Source organism: Drosophila grimshawi, unplaced genomic scaffold (assembly GCF_018153295.1).
Source record: "Drosophila grimshawi isolate 15287-2541.00 unplaced genomic scaffold, ASM1815329v1 contig_1377, whole genome shotgun sequence".
In the NCBI taxonomy this organism is placed as follows: Eukaryota; Metazoa; Arthropoda; class Insecta; order Diptera; family Drosophilidae; genus Drosophila; species Drosophila grimshawi.
Window position 1 is genome coordinate 94932 of NW_025062900.1, and position 26698 is coordinate 121629.

The following is a 26698-nucleotide window of genomic DNA, read 5'->3' on the forward strand; positions in this document are numbered from 1 at the left end:
AGAATGATATTAAAGTTTACTTGTAGAATGTGAATTGCTGATTTTTATTCAACACTTATTGCTTGAACAGTACAAAACCAATACGGAAGCGTGGAAAATAAATGTTGATATGAGAACCGGCAAATTACCTATATAGTGTTCGAAAGCTTACGTATATTAGTTATACTTTTAATTCATTAATACTTTTATAAAATGCGTAACAAAAGTTTTTATAACACAAAGCAAAGTTATTTTGTATTGTAATTTTGTTGTAGTTGCTGCCAGTGTTCCATTGGGAACAGTGCAGAAAAAAAATAGCATGACCTGCCGTCGGCCACCTAAACACTTAACACAAAATTATCACAATTTAAACATTATTTATACGAACACACGTCAAATTCTATTCCACAAAGTAAAAAAAAAATATGGTGGAGGGTTTATGCACTTCCATAGAAATTTAAAACCTCGATCGCACCATATGAAAAATTAACCGTCAAGAACTGATCTGCCTCACTTTTAGTTCTTTATCATGTGCAACTTCTCCCTAGCCCAGAAAACGCCACCTTGTGGAAAATGTGGTCAGATTAAATGTGGTCACCTTAAATTGTGGTCTCGCTAACCCTGCCAACCTGTTTCTTTTGTACGGCAATGTGGCCCTTTAATTTTACTATCGATATGTACCCAAATACAACAATGAACGCAACTGACAGAGAGTTTCATGTGGCACATACCATATCGGAAATTGCAGAGGTGGAACGTTCAGCCATATTCCAAATTTGCTGTGATTAAAGTAATGGATAAATAAAGTAGGATAATAGGCGATTATTTTACGTTGTCATCAGTCTCAATGCTCATCTCAATCTCAATTCAACTGCGGGGTGACACCCTGTTTTAAGAGAATGATATTAAAGTTTACTTGTAGAATGTGAATTGCTGATTTTTATTCAACACTTATTGCTTGAACAGTACAAAACCAATACGGAAGCGTGGAAAATAAATGTTGATATGAGAACCGGCAAATTACCTATATAGTGTTCGAAAGCTTACGTATATTAGTTATACTTTTAATTCATTAATACTTTTATAAAATGCGTAACAAAAGTTTTTATAACACAAAGCAAAGTTATTTTGTATTGTAATTTTGTTGTAGTTGCTGCCAGTGTTCCATTGGGAACAGTGCAGAAAAAAAATAGCATGACCTGCCGTCGGCCACCTAAACACTTAACACAAAATTATCACAATTTAAACATTATTTATACGAACACACGTCAAATTCTATTCCACAAAGTAAAAAAAAAATATGGTGGAGGGTTTATGCACTTCCATAGAAATTTAAAACCTCGATCGCACCATATGAAAAATTAACCGTCAAGAACTGATCTGCCTCACTTTTAGTTCTTTATCATGTGCAACTTCTCCCTAGCCCAGAAAACGCCACCTTGTGGAAAATGTGGTCAGATTAAATGTGGTCACATTAAATTGTGGTCTCGCTAACCCTGCCAACCTGTTTCTTTTGTACGGCAATGTGGCCCTTTAATTTTACTATCGATATGTACCCAAATACAACAATGAACGCAACTGACAGAGAGTTTCGTGTGGCACATACCATATCGGAAATTGCAGAGGTGGAACGTTCAGCCATATTCCAAATTTGCTGTGATTAAAGTAATGGATAAATAAAGTAGGATAATAGGCGATTATTTTACGTTGTCATCAGTTTCAATGCTCACCTCAATCTCAATTCAACTGCGGGGTGACACCCTGTTTTAAGAGAATGATATTAAAGTTTACTTGTAGAATGTGAATTGCTGATTTTTATTCAACACTTATTGCTTGAACAGTACAAAACCAATACGGAAGCGTGGAAAATAAATGTTGATATGAGAACCGGCAAATTACCTATATAGTGTTCGAAAGCTTACGTATATTAGTTATACTTTTAATTCATTAATACTTTTATAAAATGCGTAACAAAAGTTTTTATAACACAAAGCAAAGTTATTTTGTATTGTAATTTTGTTGTAGTTGCTGCCAGTGTTCCATTGGGAACAGTGCAGAAAAAAAATAGCATGACCTGCCGTCGGCCACCTAAACACTTAACACAAAATTATCACAATTTAAACATTATTTATACGAACACACGTCAAATTCTATTCCACAAAGTAAAAAAAAAATATGGTGGAGGGTTTATGCACTTCCATAGAAATTTAAAACCTCGATCGCACCATATGAAAAATTAACCGTCAAGAACTGATCTGCCTCACTTTTAGTTCTTTATCATGTGCAACTTCTCCCTAGCCCAGAAAACGCCACCTTGTGGAAAATGTGGTCAGATTAAATGTGGTCACCTTAAATTGTGGTCTCGCTAACCCTGCCAACCTGTTTCTTTTGTACGGCAATGTGGCCCTTTAATTTTACTATCGATATGTACCCAAATACAACAATGAACGCAACTGACAGAGAGTTTCATGTGGCACATACCATATCGGAAATTGCAGAGGTGGAACGTTCAGCCATATTCCAAATTTGCTGTGATTAAAGTAATGGATAAATAAAGTAGGATAATAGGCGATTATTTTACGTTGTCATCAGTCTCAATGCTCATCTCAATCTCAATTCAACTGCGGGGTGACACCCTGTTTTAAGAGAATGATATTAAAGTTTACTTGTAGAATGTGAATTGCTGATTTTTATTCAACACTTATTGCTTGAACAGTACAAAACCAATACGGAAGCGTGGAAAATAAATGTTGATATGAGAACCGGCAAATTACCTATATAGTGTTCGAAAGCTTACGTATATTAGTTATACTTTTAATTCATTAATACTTTTATAAAATGCGTAACAAAAGTTTTTATAACACAAAGCAAAGTTATTTTGTATTGTAATTTTGTTGTAGTTGCTGCCAGTGTTCCATTGGGAACAGTGCAGAAAAAAAATAGCATGACCTGCCGTCGGCCACCTAAACACTTAACACAAAATTATCACAATTTAAACATTATTTATACGAACACACGTCAAATTCTATTCCACAAAGTAAAAAAAAAATATGGTGGAGGGTTTATGCACTTCCATAGAAATTTAAAACCTCGATCGCACCATATGAAAAATTAACCGTCAAGAACTGATCTGCCTCACTTTTAGTTCTTTATCATGTGCAACTTCTCCCTAGCCCAGAAAACGCCACCTTGTGGAAAATGTGGTCAGATTAAATGTGGTCACATTAAATTGTGGTCTCGCTAACCCTGCCAACCTGTTTCTTTTGTACGGCAATGTGGCCCTTTAATTTTACTATCGATATGTACCCAAATACAACAATGAACGCAACTGACAGAGAGTTTCATGTGGCACATACCATATCGGAAATTGCAGAGGTGGAACGTTCAGCCATATTCCAAATTTGCTGTGATTAAAGTAATGGATAAATAAAGTAGGATAATAGGCGATTATTTTACGTTGTCATCAGTCTCAATGCTCATCTCAATCTCAATTCAACTGCGGGGTGACACCCTGTTTTAAGAGAATGATATTAAAGTTTACTTGTAGAATGTGAATTGCTGATTTTTATTCAACATTTATTGCTTGAACAGTACAAAACCAATACGGAAGCGTGGAAAATAAATGTTGATATGAGAACCGGCAAATTACCCATATAGTGTTCGAAAGCTTACGTATATTAGTTATACTTTTAATTCTTTAATACTTTTATAAAATGCGTAACAAAAGTTTTTATAACACAAAGCAAAGTTATTTTGTATTGTAATTTTGTTGTAGTTGCTGCCAGTGTTCCATTGGGAACAGTGCAGAAAAAAAAATAGCATGACCTGCCGTCGGCCACCTAAACACTTAACACAAAATTATCACAATTTAAACATTATTTATACGAACACACGTCAAATTCTATTCCACAAAGTAAAAAAAAAATATGGTGGAGGGTTTATGCACTTCCATAGAAATTTAAAACCTCGATCGCACCATATGAAAAATTAACCGTCAAGAACTGATCTGCCTCACTTTTAGTTCTTTATCATGTGCAACTTCTCCCTAGCCCAGAAAACGCCACCTTGTGGAAAATGTGGTCAGATTAAATGTGGTCACCTTAAATTGTGGTCTCGCTAACCCTGCCAACCTGTTTCTTTTGTACGGCAATGTGGCCCTTTAATTTTACTATCGATATGTACCCAAATACAACAATGAACGCAACTGACAGAGAGTTTCATGTGGCACATACCATATCGGAAATTGCAGAGGTGGAACGTTCAGCCATATTCCAAATTTGCTGTGATTAAAGTAATGGATAAATAAAGTAGGATAATAGGCGATTATTTTACGTTGTCATCAGTCTCAATGCTCATCTCAATCTCAATTCAACTGCGGGGTGACACCCTGTTTTAAGAGAATGATATTAAAGTTTACTTGTAGAATGTGAATTGCTGATTTTTATTCAACACTTATTGCTTGAACAGTACAAAACCAATACGGAAGCGTGGAAAATAAATGTTGATATGAGAACCGGCAAATTACCTATATAGTGTTCGAAAGCTTACGTATATTAGTTATACTTTTAATTCATTAATACTTTTATAAAATGCGTAACAAAAGTTTTTATAACACAAAGCAAAGTTATTTTGTATTGTAATTTTGTTGTAGTTGCTGCCAGTGTTCCATTGGGAACAGTGCAGAAAAAAAATAGCATGACCTGCCGTCGGCCACCTAAACACTTAACACAAAATTATCACAATTTAAACATTATTTATACGAACACACGTCAAATTCTATTCCACAAAGTAAAAAAAAAATATGGTGGAGGGTTTATGCACTTCCATAGAAATTTAAAACCTCGATCGCACCATATGAAAAATTAACCGTCAAGAACTGATCTGCCTCACTTTTAGTTCTTTATCATGTGCAACTTCTCCCTAGCCCAGAAAACGCCACCTTGTGGAAAATGTGGTCAGATTAAATGTGGTCACATTAAATTGTGGTCTCGCTAACCCTGCCAACCTGTTTCTTTTGTACGGCAATGTGGCCCTTTAATTTTACTATCGATATGTACCCAAATACAACAATGAACGCAACTGACAGAGAGTTTCATGTGGCACATACCATATCGGAAATTGCAGAGGTGGAACGTTCAGCCATATTCCAAATTTGCTGTGATTAAAGTAATGGATAAATAAAGTAGGATAATAGGCGATTATTTTACGTTGTCATCAGTCTCAATGCTCATCTCAATCTCAATTCAACTGCGGGGTGACACCCTGTTTTAAGAGAATGATATTAAAGTTTACTTGTAGAATGTGAATTGCTGATTTTTATTCAACATTTATTGCTTGAACAGTACAAAACCAATACGGAAGCGTGGAAAATAAATGTTGATATGAGAACCGGCAAAATTACCCATATAGTGTTCGAAAGCTTACGTATATTAGTTATACTTTTAATTCTTTAATACTTTTATAAAATGCGTAACAAAATGTTTTATAACACAAAGCAAAGTTATTTTGTATTGTAATTTTTTGTCGATATGTGTAATTCTTGTAATTCTTGTCTGCTTGCTAGCGTCTGGCTTAAAGTTATAGTTTTATAAAAAAAATTTAATAGAAAAGTGATATGGAAATTCTTGTAACCTTTGACAAAACTTTCTAAAATCTCTGAATTCTTCAGCGTGTCTCGAAATGTCTTATTTATAACAAAAGTTTAGTATAAAATGTAAGTAGTATAATTAAATACACTTTTGTATATAATGTGTGCATATGTGTTAATATTGAATTGAACGTTCCTTTAAAGTTAGTTAGGGGCGATTTTATAGCATTCATTCAAACGTAAGTGCTTAAAATTGACTTTCTTCATGGGGTGTTGTTTAAGCCTTCCTAGTTTCTTGTTTTTGCCGCAGTGGTGGGACCTGGTCAATTAGAATTTAGGTGTAGGTCATTTTACTGGTGACGCTGCTGATTATTTTTGTGTTGGCGTGGCTATTCTTGTCGTTGTTTTTGTCATTTTGATGCATTCTCCTCTTGTTTTTGTCTATGAAAACGGAAATTTTGGTTGTACTTGGCGCTGTTGAGCTTCCCATTGGCGGCTTTTATATTTGAGTATCTGGTTTGTTGTATTTGCTGCTGCTCATGATTCTGTTGTTGATGGTTTATGATTGAAGCTGTTACTGCTGCTGCTGCCGCTGTTCTTGCTGCTGCTGATGTTGTTTCTGCTGTTGCTGCTGCTGTTTGTTTCTTTTTGACTGGCGTACTGTGGTATTGATATTTACTATTTGATTCAAGCTGCTGCAACCTTTGTAATTTGAAACATGATGAATTGATATATTATATGACCTCGATATTGTGCTGGTTACCCGGGGATTTAAGTAGCAATATCCTCTTATTGGTTAATGGATCCTGTGTGAGCTCGAACTTACCAGAAGTCACGCCTCAGTCCCAGATGTCCAAGTAAATACGCAAAGTCAAGTCCGTGTACGAAGTCCAGTCAGTCCGAGTTATATAGTCAAGTTTGTTTAATTAGTCCATTCAGTCCAGTAGCCCCATGATGTCAAAGAAGTTCGGGCATGTTATTTAAATACAAAAAAAAAAAAAAAACACCAGACACACAATTCTGTACTTGTGTCAGAATTGTTTTTACATATTGTTAAACTGTCAACACTTTTCGCAATGGTTTCCGAGATTGTAGTAATGAATGGATAAATGAGGGCTAGCTGGCAACTGTTTTTTATAGTCGTCAGTTGCTGCCAGTCTTCCATTGGGAACAGTGCAGAAAAAAAATGGCATGACCTGCCGTCGGCCACCTAAACACTTAACACAAAATTAGCACAATTTAAACATTATTTATACGAACACACGTCAAGTTCTATTCCACAAAGTAAAAAAAATATGATGGAGGGCTTATGCACTTCCATAGAAAATTAAAACCTCGATCGCAACATATGAAATATTAAGCGCCAGGAACTGATCTGCCTCACTTTTAGTTCTTTATAATGTGGCAACTTCTCCCTAGACCACAAAACGCCACCTTGTGGAAAATGTGGTCACATTAAATGTGGTCACCTTAAATTGTGGTCTCGCTAACCCTGCAAACCTGTTTCTTTTGTACGGCAATGTGGCCCTTTAATTTTACTATCGATATGTACCCAAATACAACAATGAACGCAACTGACAGAGAGTTTCATGTGGCACATACCATATCGGAAATTGCAGAGGTGGAACGTTCAGCCATATTCCAAATTTGCTGTGATTAAAGTAATGGATAAATAAAGTAGGATAATAGGCGATTATTTTACGTTGTCATCAGTCTCAATGCTCATCTCAATCTCAATTTAACTCCGGGGTGACACCCTGTTTTAAGAGCATGATATTAAAGTTTACTTGTAGAATGTGAATTGCTGATTTTTATTCAACACTTATTGCTTGAACAGTACAAAACCAATACGGAAGCGTGGAAAATAAATGTCGATATGAGAACCGGCAAATTACCTATATAGTGTTCGAAAGCTTACTTATATTAGTTATACTTTTAATTCATTAATACTTTTATAAAATGCGTAACAAAAGTTTTTATAACACAAAGCAAAGTTATTTTGTATTGTAACTTTTTGTCGAAATGTTTACATGGAAATGTAATAATCTTACTCACTAAACTTTTCAGCTATTGTCAATACTATCAAACTAAAATGTAAAAATATTTTAAAATTCTTGTCTGCTTGCTAGCGTCTGGCTTAAAGTTATAGTTTTATTAAAAAAATGTAATAGAAAAGTGATATGGAAATTCTTGTAATCTTTGACAAAACTTTCAAAAATCGCTGAATTCTTCAGCGTGTCTAGAAATGTCTTATTTATAACAAAAGTTTAGTATACAATATAATAAGTATAATTAAATATACTTTTGTATATAATGTGTGCAAATGTGTTAATATTGAATTGAACGTTCCTTTAAAGTTAGGGGCGATTTTATAGCATTCATTCAAATGTAAGTGCCTAAAATTGACTTTCTTCATGGGTTGTTGTTTTAGTCTTCCTAGTTTCGTTTTCACCGTTGACGTTTTCGTGTGAAATGCTCGTTATTACCGATTTGATGACGACCGAGCTTGTGCTCGTTTCTGTGGTGTTACTAAAAATGAGAATTTAATTAATTAAATTAGGAACTTTTGTAGCAACCTTATAAATATACACACCTTTTTGACGCCAAATCCAATAAATTCGGTATATCAATATTAGGTATGTCTTTCATGTTGACGCTGGTAGTGGTTTGATTTTTTTGCGTGCTGAGCACTGATAAGCGACCTATCAAGGATTATAGGCAGAATGTTATTAGAATGTGTAAAATTAAAATGTAAAAAAAATTAAATTTCAATCAAATTCCATTATGCATGCAAGAGGTGGTCAAGTGTGGTGTGCCCCTAAAACTATGTTTATTAAATTTATGTTATAATGGTTTTGAATTTTACTGCCGTAAACCTAAAAACAAAGGTAAATAAAAAGATCAATTTTTTTGTGCAAAAATTAAGTACAAAAATAGCGTATTTAAGTGACTTTTACAGTGACAAATACATTGTATGAATCACCCATATTGTGGTGTAATATGGAGGTTTATCCGATGACTTGATGTACACAAAAAAATTAGACCAAAGCCATTTTTGCTTACCGACAGTTTCCTCTGTAGTGGTTGAACAAAGTGTTGTAGCAGTGGTGTTTAAGTGATCGCGCACAGAGTCGACAGTGATGTCGCCTATAGAACTTGTGATGGTCTCGTTGGCGCGATTAGGTGAACTACCGATATTTATGCCATTTGTGAGCGGGAGGCTATGTTCTGTCGGCATTGCGCGCTGCTTAGCAATTGACTGCTCAAGTATGCTTGAACTAGTATTATTTTCGACACTATCATGAATTGCATCGACTTCCTTATGGCTAATATCGTCATCATTGGCTGGCATGGTACACTCATTGTCTTCATTCCCGAGAGGTTCGACCTTAACAATGCCCATTGGTTGTACAACTGTCGAGGTGGCCAAAGCTATTCGTTGCAATTCTGAAGACGACATCATATATAATGCCTCTCCACTATTAGTAAAGCAAAGCGATGAAATCCCACTTAAAGAAGAAAAAAATTATAAGTCATATATGAGCACAAAAACCTAGTTTAAAACATATTTGACACTAACTTGATGTCTTCGCGCCTGACGGCAGCTGCATTTAATTGTCGCTTTAACTCTGGCACTGATAAAACCATGATGTCTCCCATATTGGTCAAACAAATTAATGCCATCTCATGGTACATTTCAACACCGGTCGCTGCCGTCCCTACGCCAGTATTAGCCACTCCATCAAGAGCTTCGTGTGTGCGTGTTAATTTTGTCGGGCTGTTAGCATTAAGACTTTGCAAAAGCTCGTGTGAGACGCGACAGCTAAATGATCCAAAATGTATGCGACGTATGCGGGCTCCTTCGTTAGCCGTAAGCTTGTATTTGTTGATTGGCTTTAATTGTGGAAGCGAAAAAACCTTAAATTGTTCCTCGGATGCAATAAGAACACGATGGGGCGGTGTACCGTTCTCGCCATAGCTGAACTGGTCAACAGGGCAGCCGTTTTGGTCAAAAATAGAAATGCCTACGACAGGAGCGCGATGCTTTAGCTGTATTTCCTTGGCCAGTTGCGCAGATATGCGACGCGGTGACTTAGGTGTTGCGTTACCACTGGCAGGTGGTCCTGTTGTAGCTGCAGTTTGTGCTGGTGGTAAATGTAAAAGGAACACCGAAACGGTGCTCGCGTTTGTAGCCGACCATAAAGTGGGTGAAGTAATATTAACTGCAATGCAAATAAATAGGACTAAATCAAAGACTTAAGAGAGTGTCATTATACACACCATTGGTTACATAGGTTTTAGCAAAGACTAAGCAACGCACCATAGACCCCATGCCATCGTCAGTGCAGCGCGCCTCTATTTGTCTCTCAACAGGACGAGCTTCCAACTATATAATTACACTTTGAATAAGATTTTTATAAAAATGTTCATCTTGGGACTTACAGTAGTTGACACCTGATTACTTGGATTGTTACGAGTGGACCTTCCTTTGCGCAGCTTACGGAAGGATTCCCGAAGCGATTTCTTAAACGATTTGCGCCGCGATAGCTGTTCGCCCGCGCCGGTTAAGTCGTTTGGATTTAAAGTGCAACGGTGGAAAACTGGCACAAAGTTTTTAAAATCAAATAACACTAAACCGTGCGCTGTACCACCGGAGACTAGGCCCCAGTTAGCTTCTAGTGCCAGACATGTGATGCTAGCTGGTGGAAGAACTTGTAGCACGCCACTAATTTTGACACCATTCTCACAAATTGACTCGGCGTCTTCTTCTAATAAATTGGGACGCACGTTAAGCTGGTCATGTCCTTTCCATACAAAGCCATCACGATCGCTAACCAAGTTCATAGAACTAAACTTCAGCATGCCACGCTCTATATCATCTCCTTCAAAATCGGCTATGACAATTTGACCAGCGGTGCCACCCACAATTAACTGGCCCGTTTTTGGACACAGTGCAATTTTTTTTACTGCTAATCTAGGGTCGTCTGAATAGGGATCAAATAATCCTGATTTACGAAATGGCGGTTCACTCTCGTCAAGTTGTTCATTGCTATCATTGGCTCCTGTATCATCCTGGTTCTCATGACCAAATATGTTTGCTGTTGTAAAATTATATATCGGCTTCAAGATCACCCCAGAACATTCCCAGAACTTAACGGAACCGTCTTCGTGGCCAGTTAAGAGTATCTCATACTCCTTCGTAGTTTCGTTTTCATCAGACTGTTTGATGTCCTCAGGTAACTCACCACCTGTTATTGGCCAGTCAATATTACTGTAGTCAATGTCCTGTTCATCGCCAGCACGTAAAATACGCCTATATACCGTCTGGGTGACTTGCGAAGCAAGGTAATTACACGTCACTGCAGATGCATGCACCGAGTGCAGATAAGGTGCCTTAACTGCTGAAACTATTGAATCAGTAAGATCGTAAGCGCACAGCTCTTCCTCAAGTAATACAACAAGCATCTGTAGAGCCTCGTTATCTTCCTTGTATGTGATAAAGAAATCAATGACTTTTGACGTAAAATCTAGGCAAACTTTTTGCCCATCGCTGCCATGCACCGAAACGCAGTTGTGATCACCATAGGCTGAACGCGGCATACCTCCAGAGAAAACGATTACATCATGGACTCTGAAATGAAAAAAGGTTACCAGCTGTTGGCTTCAAATAAACAAATACATTACCCTCGTTTCCCCTTATAAAGCCGGTTAATGCTCTTGCATGGATCTGGCCCATAAGGAACATAGTTGACATTTTTGGGAGGCTCCCCGCTCGCAATAATCCAACTAGCATAAGAGCCGTCTGCGTGATACCAATTAAATTCCGTGCCTGTAGCGTTAACATATAGCCCCACACTTTGACCATGACCGGGTGCAATATAGGCACGTTCAACAGCTGACGTATCTAAATCCCATAATACGCAGAGTCCGCGATTGTAAGCAATAAGTAGCTTGTTAAGTGCGTTTGGCAGCTGACGTATTGACTCAATAGCTCCTGGATTGAGTTTGTAGGTTGGTGGCACTTGTTCCAAAACAACATCGTGGTAAATAACAGGTTCACGTATAGTGAATGATTTCAAATCGAACTGATATATATTGCCACCTTCGGTGCCTATCCATACAAGATCTTTGTTTAGTGAACAGCAAAGCGACGAAACTTTTTTCAGTTTCCCATCAAACGGAAGTGTTTTGATTGGCACAAGCGTTGTACCCACAGGTTCCCATAAAATGAGTTGATTGGCTGCGGTCAACGAGAGGATACGTCCGGTACCATATACCCATTCAAGCAGTTGAACATTAAGTTCAGATGCTAAGTTATTTACTAAAGTATGCTGGGCATATAGTTCTACGCCTGGCTGCCCAAAAACTTTTATTGCTCCAGTTAGTGTACCAATGGCCATAAGATTAGAGACTGGATCATACGCCAGAGCTGAAGGTTTATGTGGGAAACCATGCTGTGCGGTCTGAAAGTGGACAACCATATTAACTGTTATAAAATATGTTAACATTTTCATGTAAATAAATCGATTTCTTATATTTTTGATTTTGTTTTGAGTAAACCACTTAAGAGACCTTCACAAGTTTAAATTTCGTTGTGTTATTTGTTTATAAAATTTAGGCCATATCATAGTGGTTGGTGACTAATGTTGATAAGATTGTAAGTTACTATACGATTAGATAAACTTTACAACATAATCAAAAATAGCGACTCTTTTGTTTTAAGACAGTTTCGCAGAGGTGAAGACTATCAAATCAATTGACATGACGTAGATGCCGATTTTTGACTTTATATTAAAAACCAACACTAATTGCAGCGTGGACCTTTTGGTTAATTAAATTAAGAATATAAAGATGAAAAATGAAAATATCTTACGCTAAGAGCAATATATGTACATAGTTTTATAAAAGATAAAACTATGTGTGGTTTCGACCCCATTACAAGTGCACCATTTTACACAATTACGATGACTGTATTCTGAAATCTTATCAATTCGATATACTACGCCTATCAGTAACTAAGCCCGACGCATTTTCCCGGTTATGTACAAAACATTCATATTTGTTTCGCCCAACCCGTTTGCTCATTTTGTACATAAAACAAACCCAACTTATCTTATCTACCTTGTAGCGGTTGTGTCGACTTGCGTCTATTTTTTGCCCAGGCTGCGCTATGTATACAAAATTATTATTTTAGGTTGATGACTATTTTTCATGCATTGTAGTAAAATATTTATGAAAAGTTATGAATATTGTTGCTAAATGTTATTACTGGTCAGAGCGCGATGATACGATTACGATTTTCCATTCTTAAAGAACTTAATTATTTTAAAACAATATGCGTAAGCAGCTATAACTAGGCGAATTTTAGGGGGACGTAAACATTTTTTCAAGATGATTCACACATTTACATATAAATATGAATTTAGCATTTTATGTTTATCTTTGATAAATATACACAATAATTATGTTGACGTGCTCAATGATTGAGACTTTCTTCAGTGCTTAAGCGAGACTCATATTGTTATAAATATATATCTAGTATACTGTCGTGAGGTAAAACTGCGACTTTTTTAAGCCACGCTCATGATGGAGCTTAGCAAAATATTTTTCTTATCGGTATTTAAAAAACCGTTAGTCTGTAACTTATAAATATGTATTGATATAAATTTTACATATTTATTTACACATAATACATAACACGTATGTTTGTACTGCTTAAATAGTGTTACAAAACAGAAACGACGCAAGGTGACGCACTATAGGTGATGTCATTGAATTAATTGTCGTAGTCGACTACAAGTGAATGATGGCGTTGGCATTGTACGGCACGTGCAATTGTCAGAATTTTCTTAAATTGCATGTTTGTACCATTTTCCTTAAACATAGCAAAAGTCTCAGGTTACCAACTGTTAAATAATTAAGGAAAAATATAGTAAATAAAAATTTCTGTAAGGTTGAACCATTTAAAAAGAAATAATCATGCTTTAGAAAATTGAATGTTTCTATACTTTTTATAAGCATATACAAAATGTCTTACAAAACTAGAGTACAGTCTGCTAAATATGAAGTACCAAGTGTATATAACAAACAAATAAAGAACAGAAGCATAATTAACAGAAAAATGCAGTAACAATTAAAGCACAACATTAATCTTATTTATATTTTGAAAATTACTCCTGAAAATTTTACATTGGTAATATACAATTTTTCAACATGATGATTTAACAAATGCATATGCACTTCATATTACATTTCTTAATTTTGTTTTCAATGTGTGAAAAAAGTGCACGGAATTATTAGGCTGTGAAGCGAATATGAAAAACAGACAACATAGGCACTCAAGCGTGACACGTGCACATAAAATTTGTGGGCGTTGTTACATGAGATTAAAAAGGAATTGAGAATATGCACCAATAAATGCAACGGCCGATGTAATAATATATACTAGTTACCTGCAAAAGAAATCAATAATGTTCGGAAACTAATAATTTACAAATTAGAACGTATAGTTTAACCAAAATATAAAGAACACATGGGCGAAATATTGAATTTTTTATATACCATTAAAAAGGGTATTATAATTTTGTCGTGATATTTTAATTCCCAAAAAGTATATATTACAAACCTTACGATACGCAAAGAGCTCCTTTTGTAGTCGCTGTCGTTCAGCTGTTGGCTGTTGACCCTTTCCACGTATAAACTTTAACATTGTTGTAATCGCTATAAACTTCAAAATATAGGAGTCTGAAAATAAATACTATTGAAACAATAAATAAATAATTAAAAATCAAGAATGCATTTAAAATTAACCAAAGCTTTGCATATTACATTAAATTGTGTAGCTAGCCAATCTATGTACATACATAATTATAAACTTACACGCCAAATAGCAAAAGAAAATGGTACTAGCGATCGTAACATGACCTCGACTTACCAAACTTGTTAAACAAGTTGTGTTCAGATTTAAAACGTACGCCGGGTGCTTTTTGTAGGCGTACAAGAGTTACTTTTAACTATTTCTCTGCATACCATTGAATGTACATGTATTTGGTTTTATTACTAAGATTCAAATCTACAATTTTGTAACTAAGTCATTTTAATTTCGTCGAAAATCTAAATAAGAAAATGATATTGAATTTGAGGACTACAAGAAACGAAATGAGATTTGTTTAATTATAAATACATTATGAATGCAAAAATATGTAGGCGGTTGATGAGTATATTTATGAGGCTTTACTTTTTAAAATCATTCAATAAAAAATGTTAATGAACTCGCTATGCAGCTCAGCGGATGAATGAACGAAAACTTCTTAATATTAAATATGCATAGAGATTATTTAGTCTGCGTGAAATGGAGGCATCACGCATATGAACACACACTACCTAGAAGCTTTGTTGTTATGATGCCATTTGTTAGGCGACGCCCGAATATTATTTTCATTTAACCGCTCTCTGAATTTTTAATTGATCATGAATACATAACTTCAAACACTTGAAAATTTAAGCACACAAACATTTAGAAAATTATATTACACAATATTTGCTGTTAAAGTCGTTTTATTAAAAAACAGAGGACGTATACAATATTCAAGAAAATTTTCAGAATGTCAGTGCGTGAGAGAACGCACACACACACTCACATTTGTGTGTATGTACATAAAAGTATCTATATGAGTAACTGTAGTATATGGTACGCTGCCTCTGCTGAGTCATAGATATGCAGGTACAAAATGTATGTCAACAATCTTTTTCAAAATCACATGTATTAACGTAAATAAAAATATGTATAAATACATTTCGTACTTTTCTTAATATTGCGCCTGTGTTATGGTCGTTAGCACTAATACATTTGCAGTTGCGCGGTGAGGGCCAAAGCAATGCGCTTTCATGTATTTTTTTCACACTTGGAGCCTGTGCGCTTGCGAACTGACTGAAAAAGTTTATGATTGCACTTTTACGCCAAGTAATCTGGAAGCGGGACGATCTGCTTAGCAATTATTTAAATAACTAGGGACGGGTCTGTCTTTTATTCCTGCGCTTAGAAAAACACTACGCGACGCGCTCATGCCGAATATTTTTTTCAACTGTATCGGCATCGACAAGAAATACATAATATCGATGGCTTCCGCAAAGTAAAATATATGTCGATACTTGCGCAAGGAGATATCGATGAATTTATACAAAATATCGATGCCGGTAAGCCGTAATTGAATGGAATATTAGGTGACAACAATACTTTACATATCGCTCTTACTGTAAAATAATCATAGTCAAGTTAAACGAAATGATCATAATCATATTAACAGTGTTAAAATCGTCAAATAAAATGTATATTTGTGTACTTGTTCATTTTTGTGTACTTGTTCATTTATTAGTTCAATTTGCTTAGTATTGGTTCTATTTTGTTCACAGAGTGAACTTCTCTCATTCAAGAATAACATACAATACGCTTGTTTAAAAGAAAAGAAACATCAAAATGGCAAAGCGGTTGGGGCCAATGGATAAGTTGGGATCTGCGAAAAAGCCCAAATTAGACGTTAGTGTAAGCCGCGGGCAATTCAGCTCGACCACTTCTAATATTGTGGATTTCTGGGCAAATGACGACGACGATGCTGTGTTGTTAGCTACTCAAATAGCAGAGGAAAAGCAGCGGCAAACTAATGGCATGGAATTTACATTCAGTTCATTTGCGCCTCACACTCGTGGAATTACGAGCACACAACATATATTTCAAAATGATATGCTAAATATGAGAGTGGAAGAAATATTTGGTACTGATGAAACCTTTGTTTTTTTACCCGATGCTGGCCGAGAGCAACAAAAACCAACTTATGATGAATTTGATGCAACGAGAACTAGGCGACAAGTGGAACAGGAACGACAACTCAAATTTCTAATGGAACGTATCGATGTGCTTAAGAAGGAGAATGAAAAATTGCACAGACGCCTTATAGAAAGCAATAATCGAGCGGGCGGCAATGAAGGCGAGGTGAGTGGCATTGTACACGATTCAATTATTACTTATAAATATGTCTACAGGTCAGCCTACTCCGCAATGAACTCCGACAAGCACGTAAACTGCTTCAAGCTAGCAAGATCGAAAAGTTTGCAATAGCTGAAGAAGGGGAAAAGGACTGCAATAAGAAAGTAGCTGAAGTATTTAAACTAGTAACAGCCAAAGACGCAGAATTGAATTTCACAAATGTTGCGTTTTCAGATCTTAAAATTCGAAACGCAAACAGCAATGAAAGGAGTATATTTAAAAATAACGATGTAATCGTCACCGATACTGACGAATGTCGTAATTTGCTTCGCATAGAAGATTTATGTATTGTAAGCCCTTCCACGAATCAGTTTTTCACCAAACCACACTACGAGTACGCCAAAGATGCACATGCAAAGAAACAGCGCACTTTTTTTGAAATGGAGCTTGAGCAACTTCTATATTACGCAAAAGGGTTTTCCGAGCGCAGCACGGTTGAAACGACCACAGGTCGCATAATAGAATCAGTCTGCAGAGTCTTTACCGAGTTTTGGACCTATACCCAAAGCTTGGAGTTACCACAAAACTGTATGATGTATCCCTATCATCGTTTCGACCTACAATCAGATCACCGTACTTATATGCGATATTGATTAATTCAACCAGGCGCTTTATACAACCCAGAGCAAGCCATCCCATTACGTCGCTATGTTGGCACATTGGCACAGATTTGTCGAGAACAGAGCAGCATATCACATACATTGCTTCAAAAAAGTATGGTAAATACTGGGTATTGCAAATAGTAATCGAGGCGATAACTAAAATAAGTTACTCTTCCGAGGTATTCGAGCATTTTGGTGTCCTAGAGGCAACTGCAGCGCTCCTGCACAGCTTTCTGGTTCACATGAATCCTGTGGTGATGTCTACATCCGGACCTCAACTTGAATTGCTGTTTGATTTATTAAAACATTTGGTCTTTACTCGTCCAAGTCCCTGGGTTTTTCGCGAACTCAGTGCATGCATGTTATTATGCTCACGTTACGGTTGGCTTATGACAGGAATGTGTGTTAATAGTCCAAGTAATTACTTTATATCTGATCGCGTTCGTTCGGTTTACCGGTTTGGGTCAAAATCGTGTTTAATACAGGTCTACGCGGGACTCATCGAGCTATGTTTATGTAGCGAACTGCCTCTACAACCGAATCATTTTAAACTTTTGCTAGCGATATGCTCAAATCATGTGCGATTCGTATACAGCTGTTTCGCAGCCACTCCTCAATTCATACTGAGAATGCTTTCATTTCCATCCCTTACTGATGAGGAGAAAGAGGAAAATAAGAATATGCCCTCAAAAGTTGGCAGTTTACACTCTGGTGTAACGCTTACCAATTACAATTCCGCAAGTAGTGTTAATGCTTCCGCCATTAACTCAGCGAACATATCAAAGTTCTCCTTAATACCAGTGCAGGACCCGGTACCGCACGAAGTTGGTTGCGAATGCTATGTTAAGCTTTGTCTAAGCGTTGTGACGATCGTTTTTCAAATGATGTTCCAATGGGTGATCCAAGATAAAAAATCAGGTATGTGAATTGACAAGCCAATAAAGGCACTAAACAATAAAAAAAATTTCTTAGACATTTCACAAGTTGGGGAAATCTCACATATTGCCGTACATTTACTTACACTTATTTTTCGTGAATATTACGTCTCGTGCCTTTTTCGGGATTCGGAAGAAACAACAAAACATTATCTATTTCTACTATGCAATTGGTGGAAGGATCACGCGCGGATCTTGAGTTTCGAAGATTCACATTGTAAGTACCGCCGATGCTCACATAAAAATTCAGATAAAACAAAGCATTTAAATTTGTATATTTTTAGTACGATTTTTAAGACAACTGCAAGACATGCAGTTTATGTTAAGGCCTTTGCACAAAGAAGGAAATCCCAGCAATCCAAACAATGACTTGGCTGAATGGACAAGTATTGTGTGATGGGAATATACCATAATGTGTTTGATCAGCTGTCTTAATTAGTCCTGAATCTCTATTAGCTTGTGATTCAAATGACTTTTTTAATGACTTGAAAAGGATTGCTTATAATTTGGAATAAACATAATAATAATTTTGTCCATAAAAATGTAAATACTTATCTAGTAATTTTCTTATTGTTGTTTGTTAATATGTATAATTTACTTATAGTTTTTGGGGGGAAATACAATTGGGAAATATTTAAAGATGTATTTGTTTGTAGATAATTTATAAAAAATCAATAAATATGTATATAAAAGATAAATTTGTGTATATATGGTGTAAATAATCAGAGATGAAGCCACAAACTGTGATAAGATGGTAGTGAAAATTAGTGTTTATATATTTTATGACTTTCTATTGTATTGTGATTAAATTGCCTTTTGGAACATTGAACTTAATAATTGAACTTTTAAATTAATACATATTTAAAAGCAAAATTATGTGAATTTCAGCAGTATACACTATTACGATTCGAGAAATATATTCTTCATATTGTAAGCAAAGGATTTATGGAAATAAATACAAGTGTTCAAAACCGGTTTGTTTATTCTTCATATTTAAACTTACTTAAAATAATCCGACACGCTAGACATGTAAAAATGTGTAAACATATGTATGTATAAAAATGTTTTTTTTTTTTGTAAATCCGTGCTGTAAAAGTTACCATTTAAGCGGCGTTGTTTTATTTTGATAGGCATTGGCTCTGTAAAGAGGAATTTTTAATTAAATACATTTTAGTTTCTAATTTGGCAGAAACTTACCGTACAACACCTTGTGTTTGTACTGATGTAAGTGTGATAAGCGGTGTAAGACGTTCCACAAAACGCTCGTAGTTACGTTCCAGTTCACGTTGATAATCTTTTTGATCCGACATTATTAGATTCCTATTCTTCTTTAAAGCATCCGCACAACGTTTTGAAAATTCGCGGAAACACAACCGCAATTTATTTTGATGTTTCGTAGGTATGGTCGTGCCGTCCGATAAGTTTGAAAGAAATACGCTAGCCATTTCCATTGGACCTTGGTTAACGGTGGTACCAATGCAACCCTGTAATACCATTTGTAATATTTTTGGGTCAGCTGGCTCTTGATTTGTAGCCGCTGCCAATTCCAATGTTTTCTTCTGAATGTCTTCTGTTATTAACAAAATATGTAAAGATATTATTTTATATTATACTATTTAATGGTTAGTGTTTTATGGCCTTTTCGATATTTATCTCCCTCTCATAATTCTTGGTTTTCTTATCCTTTCTTGATAAATATATTGTATTAATTGTTTTGAGTTTATAGTAGTAGCAATTATTAACACATTTGATATGATTATTATTTGAGGTATACTCCTCTAGGAAAATACAATTTCGAAAAGGCGCATTTCTTGCTGAAACATGTAAATATAGACAAATAAATTACGAACCAATTGCTACTTCAATCGGCTCCAATTGAAATTGCGCTCTGCTGATTACTTGGATACGAGTTTTAACGTAAGGAAAGTAGTTGGCCGTTGTTAATATTGTTTTTCGTTTACATTGCTCATGTAATTCTCCATGAGCTTTTCCGCTTTTTGTAAAAGGTGTTGCAAAAATAAACCGCTCTAATGGAAAAAGATTAACGGGAAATTATTGACATTTTTTTTGGTTGTTTTATAGTTGGGCTTGTGGAGAAAAATATTTGGAATTACTTACTAATATTAAAATTTCGTTCAAAGTAAGTCTCTCTATGACGCATTTCATAGGTTTCAAAGAAAGGTTCGACATAGGTGATTTGTATATAAGCTTTTTCTGGCTCTAATGGAACGTATCGATGTGCTTAAGAAGGAGAATGAAAAATTGCACAGACGCCTTATAGAAAGCAATAATCGAGCGGGCGGCAATGAAGGCGAGGTGAGTGGCATTGTACACGATTCAATTATTACTTATAAATATGTCTACAGGTCAGCCTACTCCGCAATGAACTCCGACAAGCACGTAAACTGCTTCAAGCTAGCAAGATCGAAGTTTGCAATAGCTGAAGAAGGGGAAAAGGACTGCAATAAGAAAGTAGCTGAAGTATTTAAACTAGTAACAGCCAAAGACGCAGAATTGAATTTCACAAATGTTGCGTTTTCAGATCTTAAAATTCGAAACGCAAACAGCAATGAAAGGAGTATATTTAAAAATAACGATGTAATCGTCACCGATGCTGACGAATGTCGTAATTTGCTTCGCATAGAAGATTTATGTATTGTAAGCCCTTCCACGAATCAGTTTTTCACCAAACCACACTACGAGTACGCCAAAGATGCACATGCAAAGAAACAGCGCACTTTTTTTGAAATGGAGCTTGAGCAACTTCTATATTACGCAAAAGGGTTTTCCGAGCGCAGCACGGTTGAAACGACCACAGGTCGCATAATAGAATCAGTTTGCAGAGTCTTTACCGAGTTTTGGACCTATACCCAAAGCTTGGAGTTACCACAAAACTGTATGATGTATCCCTATCATCGTTTCGACCTACAATCAGATCACCGTACTTATATGCGATATTCATTAATTCAACCAGGCGCTTTATACAACCCAGAGCAAGCCATCCCATTACGTCGCTATGTTGGCACATTGGCACAGATTTGTCGAGAACAGAGCAGCATATCACATACATTGCTTCAAAAAAAGTATGGTAAATACTGGGTATTGCAAATAGTAATCGAGGCGATAACTAAAATAAGTTACTCTTCCGAGGTATTCGAGCATTTTGGTGTCCTAGAGGCAACTGCAGCGCTCCTGCACAGCTTTCTGGGTCACATGAATCCTGTGGTGATGTCTACATCCGGACCTCAACTTGAATTGCTGTTTGATTTATTAAAACATTTGGTCTTTACTCGTCCAAGTCCCTGGGTTTTTCGCGAACTCAGTGCATGCATGTTATTATGCTCACGTTACGGTTGGCTTATGACAGGAATGTGTGTTAATAGTCCAAGTAATTACTTTATATCTGATCGCGTTCGTTCGGTTTACCGGTTTGGGTCGAAATCGTGTTTAATACAGGTCTACGCGGGACTCATCGAGCTATGTTTATGTAGCGAACTGCCTCTACAACCGAATCATTTTAAACTTTTGCTAGCGATATGCTCAAATCATGTGCGATTCGTATACAGCTGTTTCGCAGCCACTCCTCAATTCATACTGAGAATGCTTTCATTTCCATCCCTTACTGATGAGGAGAAAGAGGAAAATAAGAATATGCCCTCAAAAGTTGGCAGTTTACACTCTGGTGTAACGCTTACCAATTACAATTCCGCAAGTAGTGTTAATGCTTCCGCCATTAACTCAGCGAACATATCAAAGTTCTCCTTAATACCAGTGCAGGACCCGGTACCGCACGAAGTTGGTTGCGAATGCTATGTTAAGCTTTGTCTAAGCGTTGTGACGATCGTTTTTCAAATGATGTTCCAATGGGTGATCCAAGATAAAAAATCAGGTATGTGAATTGACAAGCCAATAAAGGCACTAAACAATAAAAAAATTTTCTTAGACATTTCACAAGTTGGGGAAATCTCACATATTGCCGTACATTTACATTACACTTATTTTTCGTGAATATTACGTCTCGTGCCTTTTTCGGGATTCGGAACAAACAACAAAACATTATCTATTTCTACTATGCAATTGATGGAAGGATCACACGCGGATCTTGAGTTTCGAAGATTCACATTGTAAGTACTGCCGATGCTCACATAAAAATTCAGATAAAACAAAGCATTTAAATTTGTATATTTTTAGTACGATTTTTAAGACAACTGCAAGACATGCAGTTTATGTTAAGGCCTTTGCACAAAGAAGGAAATCCCAGCAATCCAAACAATGACTTGGCTGAATGGACAAGTATTGTGTGATGGGAATATACCATAATGTGTTTGATCAGCTGTCTTAATTAGTCCTGAATTTCTATTAGCTTGTGATTCAAATGACTTTTTTAATGACTTGAAAAGGATTGCTTATAATTTGGAATAAACATAATAATAATTTTGTCCATAAAAATGTAAATACTTATCTAGTAATTTTCTTATTGTTGTTTGTTAATATGTATAATTTACTTATAGTTTTTGGGGGGAAATACAATTGGGAAATATTTAAAGATGTATTTGTTTGTAGATAATTTATAAAAAATCAATAAATATGTATATAAAAGATAAATTTGTGTATATATGGTGTAAATAATCAGAGATGAAGCCACAAACTGTGATAAGATGGTAGTGAAAATTAGTGTTTATATATTTTATGACTTTCTATTGTATTGTGATTAAATTGCCTTTTGGAACATTGAACTTAATAATTGAACTTTTAAATTAATACATATTTAAAAGCAAAATTATGTGAATTTCAGCAGTATACACTATTACGATTCGAGAAATATATTCTTCATATTGTAAGCAAAGGATTTATGGAAATAAATACAAGTGTTCAAAACCGGTTTGTTTATTCTTCATATTTAAACTTACTTAAAATAATCCGACACGCTAGACATGTAAAAATGTGTAAACATATGTATGTATAAAAATGTTTTTTTTTTTTTTGTAAATCCGTGCTGTAAAAGTTACCATTTAAGCGGCGTTGTTTTATTTTGATAGGCATTGGCTCTGTAAAGAGGAATTTTTAATTAAATACATTTTAGTTTCTAATTTGGCAGAAACTTACCGTACAACACCTTGTGTTTGTACTGATGTAAGTGTGATAAGCGGTGTAAGACGTTCCACAAAACGCTCGTAGTTACGTTCCAGTTCACGTTGATAATCTTTTTGATCCGACATTATTAGATTCCTATTCTTCTTTAAAGCATCCGCACAACGTTTTGAAAATTCGCGGAAACACAACCGCAATTTATTTTGATGTTTCGTAGGTATGGTCGTGCCGTCCGATAAGTTTGAAAGAAATACGCTAGCCATTTCCATTGGACCTTGGTTAACGGTGGTACCAATGCAACCCTGTAATACCATTTGTAATATTTTTGGGTCAGCTGGCTCTTGATTTGTAGCCGCTGCCAATTCCAATGTTTTCTTCTGAATGTCTTCTGTTATTAACAAAATATGTAAAGATATTATTTTATATTATACTATTTAATGGTTAGTGTTTCTATGGCCTTTTCGATATTTATCTCCCTCTCATAATTCTTGGTTTTCTTATCCTTTCTAGATAAATATATTGTATTAATTGTTTTGAGTTTATAGTAGTAGCAATTATTAACACATTTGATATGATTATTATTTGAGGTATACTCCTCTAGGAAAATACAATTTCGAAAAGGCGCATTTCTTGCTGAAACATGTAAATATAGACAAATAAATTACGAACCAATTGCTACTTCAATCGGCTCCAATTGAAATTGCGCTCTGCTGATTACTTGGATACGAGTTTTAACGTAAGGAAAGTAGTTGGCCGTTGTTAATATTGTTTTTCGTTTACATTGCTCATGTAATTCTCCATGAGCTTTTCCGCTTTTTGTAAAAGGTGTTGCAAAAATAAACCGCTCTAATGGAAAAAGATTAACGGGAAATTATTGACATTTTTTTTGGTTGTTTTATAGTTGGGCTTGTCGAGAAAAATATTTGGAATTACTTACTAATATTAAAATTTCGTTCAAAGTAAGTCTCTCTATGACGCATTTCATAGGTTTCAAAGAAAGGTTCGACATAGGTGATTTGTATATAAGCTTTTTCTGGTTCTAATGGAACGTATCGATGTGCTTAAGAAGGAGAATGAAAAATTGCACAGACGCCTTATAGAAAGCAATAATCGAGCGGGCGGCAATGAAGGCGAGGTGAGTGGCATTGTACACGATTCAATTATTACTTATAAATATGTCTACAGGTCAGCCTACTCCGCAATGAACTCCGACAAGCACGTAAACTGCTTCAAGCTAGCAAGATCGAAAAGTTTGCAATAGCTGAAGAAGGGGAAAAGGACTGCAATAAGAAAGTAGCTGAAGTATTTAAACTAGTAACAGCCAAAGACGCAGAATTGAATTTCACAAATGTTGCGTTTTCAGATCTTAAAATTCGAAACGCAAACAGCAATGAAAGGAGTATATTTAAAAATAACGATGTAATCGTCACCGATGCTGACGAATGTCGTAATTTGCTTCGCATAGAAGATTTATGTATTGTAAGCCCTTCCACGAATCAGTTTTTCACCAAACCACACTACGAGTACGCCAAAGATGCACATGCAAAGAAACAGCGCACTTTTTTTGAAATGGAGCTTGAGCAACTTCTATATTACGCAAAAGGGTTTTCCGAGCGCAGCACGGTTGAAACGACCACAGGTCGCATAATAGAATCAGTCTGCAGAGTCTTTACCGAGTTTTGGACCTATACCCAAAGCTTGGAGTTACCACAAAACTGTATGATGTATCCCTATCATCGTTTCGACCTACAATCAGATCACCGTACTTATATGCGATATTCATTAATTCAACCAGGCGCTTTATACAACCCAGAGCAAGCCATCCCATTACGTCGCTATGTTGGCACATTGGCACAGATTTGTCGAGAACAGAGCAGCATATCACATACATTGCTTCAAAAAAAGTATGGTAAATACTGGGTATTGCAAATAGTAATCGAGGCGATAACTAAAATAAGTTACTCTTCCGAGGTATTCGAGCATTTTGGTGTCCTAGAGGCAACTGCAGCGCTCCTGCACAGCTTTCTGGGTCACATGAATCCTGTGGTGATGTCTACATCCGGACCTCAACTTGAATTGCTGTTTGATTTATTAAAACATTTGGTCTTTACTCGTCCAAGTCCCTGGGTTTTTCGCGAACTCAGTGCATGCATGTTATTATGCTCACGTTACGGTTGGCTTATGACAGGAATGTGTGTTAATAGTCCAAGTAATTACTTTATATCTGATCGCGTTCGTTCGGTTTACCGGTTTGGGTCGAAATCGTGTTTAATACAGGTCTACGCGGGACTCATCGAGCTATGTTTATGTAGCGAACTGCCTCTACAACCAAATCATTTTAAACTTTTGCTAGCGATATGCTCAAATCATGTGCGATTCGTATACAGCTGTTTCGCAGCCACTCCTCAATTCATACTGAGAATGCTTTCATTTCCATCCCTTACTGATGAGGAGAAAGAGGAAAATAAGAATATGCCCTCAAAAGTTGGCAGTTTACACTCTGGTGTAACGCTTACCAATTACAATTCCGCAAGTAGTGTTAATGCTTCCGCCATTAACTCAGCGAACATATCAAAGTTCTCCTTAATACCAGTGCAGGACCCGGTACCGCACGAAGTTGGTTGCGAATGCTATGTTAAGCTTTGTCTAAGCGTTGTGACGATCGTTTTTCAAATGATGTTCCAATGGGTGATCCAAGATAAAAAATCAGGTATGTGAATTGACAAGCCAATAAAGGCACTAAACAATAAAAAAAATTTCTTAGACATTTCACAAGTTGGGGAAATCTCACATATTGCCGTACATTTACTTACACTTATTTTTCGTGAATATTACGTCTCGTGCCTTTTTCGGGATTCGGAACAAACAACAAAACATTATCTATTTCTACTATGCAATTGATGGAAGGATCACACGCGGATCTTGAGTTTCGAAGATTCACATTGTAAGTACTGCCGATGCTCACATAAAAATTCAGATAAAACAAAGCATTTAAATTTGTATATTTTTAGTACGATTTTTAAGACAACTGCAAGACATGCAGTTTATGTTAAGGCCTTTGCACAAAGAAGGAAATCCCAGCAATCCAAACAATGACTTGGCTGAATGGACAAGTATTGTGTGATGGGAATATACCATAATGTGTTTGATCAGCTGTCTTAATTAGTCCTGAATCTCTATTAGCTTGTGATTCAAATGACTTTTTTAATGACTTGAAAAGGATTGCTTATAATTTGGAATAAACATAATAATAATTTTGTCCATAAAAATGTAAATACTTATCTAGTAATTTTCTTATTGTTGTTTGTTAATATGTATAATTTACTTATAGTTTTTGGGGGAAATACAATTGGGAAATATTTAAAGATGTATTTGTTTGTAGATAATTTATAAAAAATCAATAAATATGTATATAAAAGATAAATTTGTGTATATATGGTGTAAATAATCAGAGATGAAG

At 35.8% G+C, this 26698-nt stretch overlaps 5 protein-coding genes across 13 annotated transcripts; 2 read left to right on the forward strand and 3 right to left on the reverse strand.

The window, feature by feature from the left end:
- Positions 1-7734: 7734 nt before the first annotated feature.
- Positions 7735-15621, reverse strand: LOC6561692 (lethal(2) giant larvae protein). Of its 2 annotated transcripts, XM_001989402.3 has the most exons (9): positions 15371-15620; positions 14193-14324; positions 11252-12030; positions 10010-11198; positions 9848-9953; positions 9147-9789; positions 8630-9075; positions 8160-8268; positions 7735-8095 (listed from the first exon to the last, which is right to left on the reverse strand). In XM_001989402.3, exons 2-9 carry the CDS (start codon positions 14274-14276, stop codon positions 7963-7965), a joined length of 3489 nt encoding a protein of 1162 aa, XP_001989438.1. In that variant the 5' UTR covers positions 14277-14324; positions 15371-15620; the 3' UTR covers positions 7735-7962. The 2 variants fall into 2 exon arrangements, with proteins under 2 accessions (XP_001989438.1, XP_043070376.1); XM_043214441.1 differs by lacking the exons at positions 7735-8095; positions 8160-8268 and adding an exon at positions 8302-8442 and having other exon boundaries at positions 15371-15621.
- Positions 15622-15968: 347 nt separating this feature from the next.
- Positions 15969-22704, forward strand: LOC116805339 (ATR-interacting protein mus304-like). Of its 6 annotated transcripts, none has more exons than XR_006246588.1 (5): positions 15973-16556; positions 16607-17138; positions 17217-18130; positions 18185-18364; positions 18432-18795. XR_006246588.1 is itself a non-coding variant. In XM_043214468.1 (4 exons), exons 1-3 carry the CDS (start codon positions 16044-16046, stop codon positions 20589-20591), a joined length of 591 nt encoding a protein of 196 aa, XP_043070403.1. In that variant the 5' UTR covers positions 15969-16043; the 3' UTR covers positions 20592-20628; positions 20690-20726. The 6 variants fall into 6 exon arrangements, 1 of the variants encoding a protein (XP_043070403.1); XR_006246590.1 differs by having other exon boundaries at positions 15975-16556; positions 16607-16723; positions 16785-18130; positions 18432-18840; XR_006246589.1 differs by lacking the exons at positions 15973-16556; positions 16607-17138; positions 17217-18130; positions 18185-18364; positions 18432-18795 and adding exons at positions 20398-20463; positions 20514-21235; positions 21298-22036; positions 22091-22271; positions 22339-22704.
- Positions 19110-20386, reverse strand: LOC122322428 (dedicator of cytokinesis protein 7-like). Its single transcript, XM_043214471.1, has 5 exons — positions 20266-20386; positions 19998-20174; positions 19345-19717; positions 19248-19286; positions 19110-19168 (listed from the first exon to the last, which is right to left on the reverse strand). The coding sequence occupies exons 1-5, from the start codon at positions 20306-20308 to the stop codon at positions 19147-19149; spliced, it is 654 nt and encodes a 217-aa protein (XP_043070406.1). The 5' UTR covers positions 20309-20386; the 3' UTR covers positions 19110-19146.
- Positions 22705-23016: 312 nt separating the features above from the next.
- LOC122322427 (dedicator of cytokinesis protein 7-like) lies at positions 23017-24284 on the reverse strand. Its single transcript, XM_043214470.1, has 5 exons — positions 24176-24284; positions 23908-24084; positions 23254-23626; positions 23157-23195; positions 23017-23075 (listed from the first exon to the last, which is right to left on the reverse strand). The coding sequence occupies exons 1-5, from the start codon at positions 24216-24218 to the stop codon at positions 23054-23056; spliced, it is 654 nt and encodes a 217-aa protein (XP_043070405.1). The 5' UTR covers positions 24219-24284; the 3' UTR covers positions 23017-23053.
- A 23-nt stretch (positions 24285-24307) lies between these two features.
- LOC122322426 (ATR-interacting protein mus304-like) lies at positions 24308-25582 on the forward strand. Of its 3 annotated transcripts, none has more exons than XR_006246592.1 (3): positions 24308-24373; positions 24424-24540; positions 24602-24638. XR_006246592.1 is itself a non-coding variant. In XM_043214469.1 (3 exons), the coding sequence occupies exons 1-3, from the start codon at positions 24363-24365 to the stop codon at positions 25311-25313; spliced, it is 834 nt and encodes a 277-aa protein (XP_043070404.1). In that variant the 5' UTR covers positions 24315-24362; the 3' UTR covers positions 25314-25554. The 3 variants fall into 3 exon arrangements, 1 of the variants encoding a protein (XP_043070404.1); XM_043214469.1 differs by adding an exon at positions 25210-25554 and having other exon boundaries at positions 24315-24368; positions 24424-25147; XR_006246591.1 differs by having other exon boundaries at positions 24424-25582.
- Positions 25583-26698: the final 1116 nt, after the last annotated feature.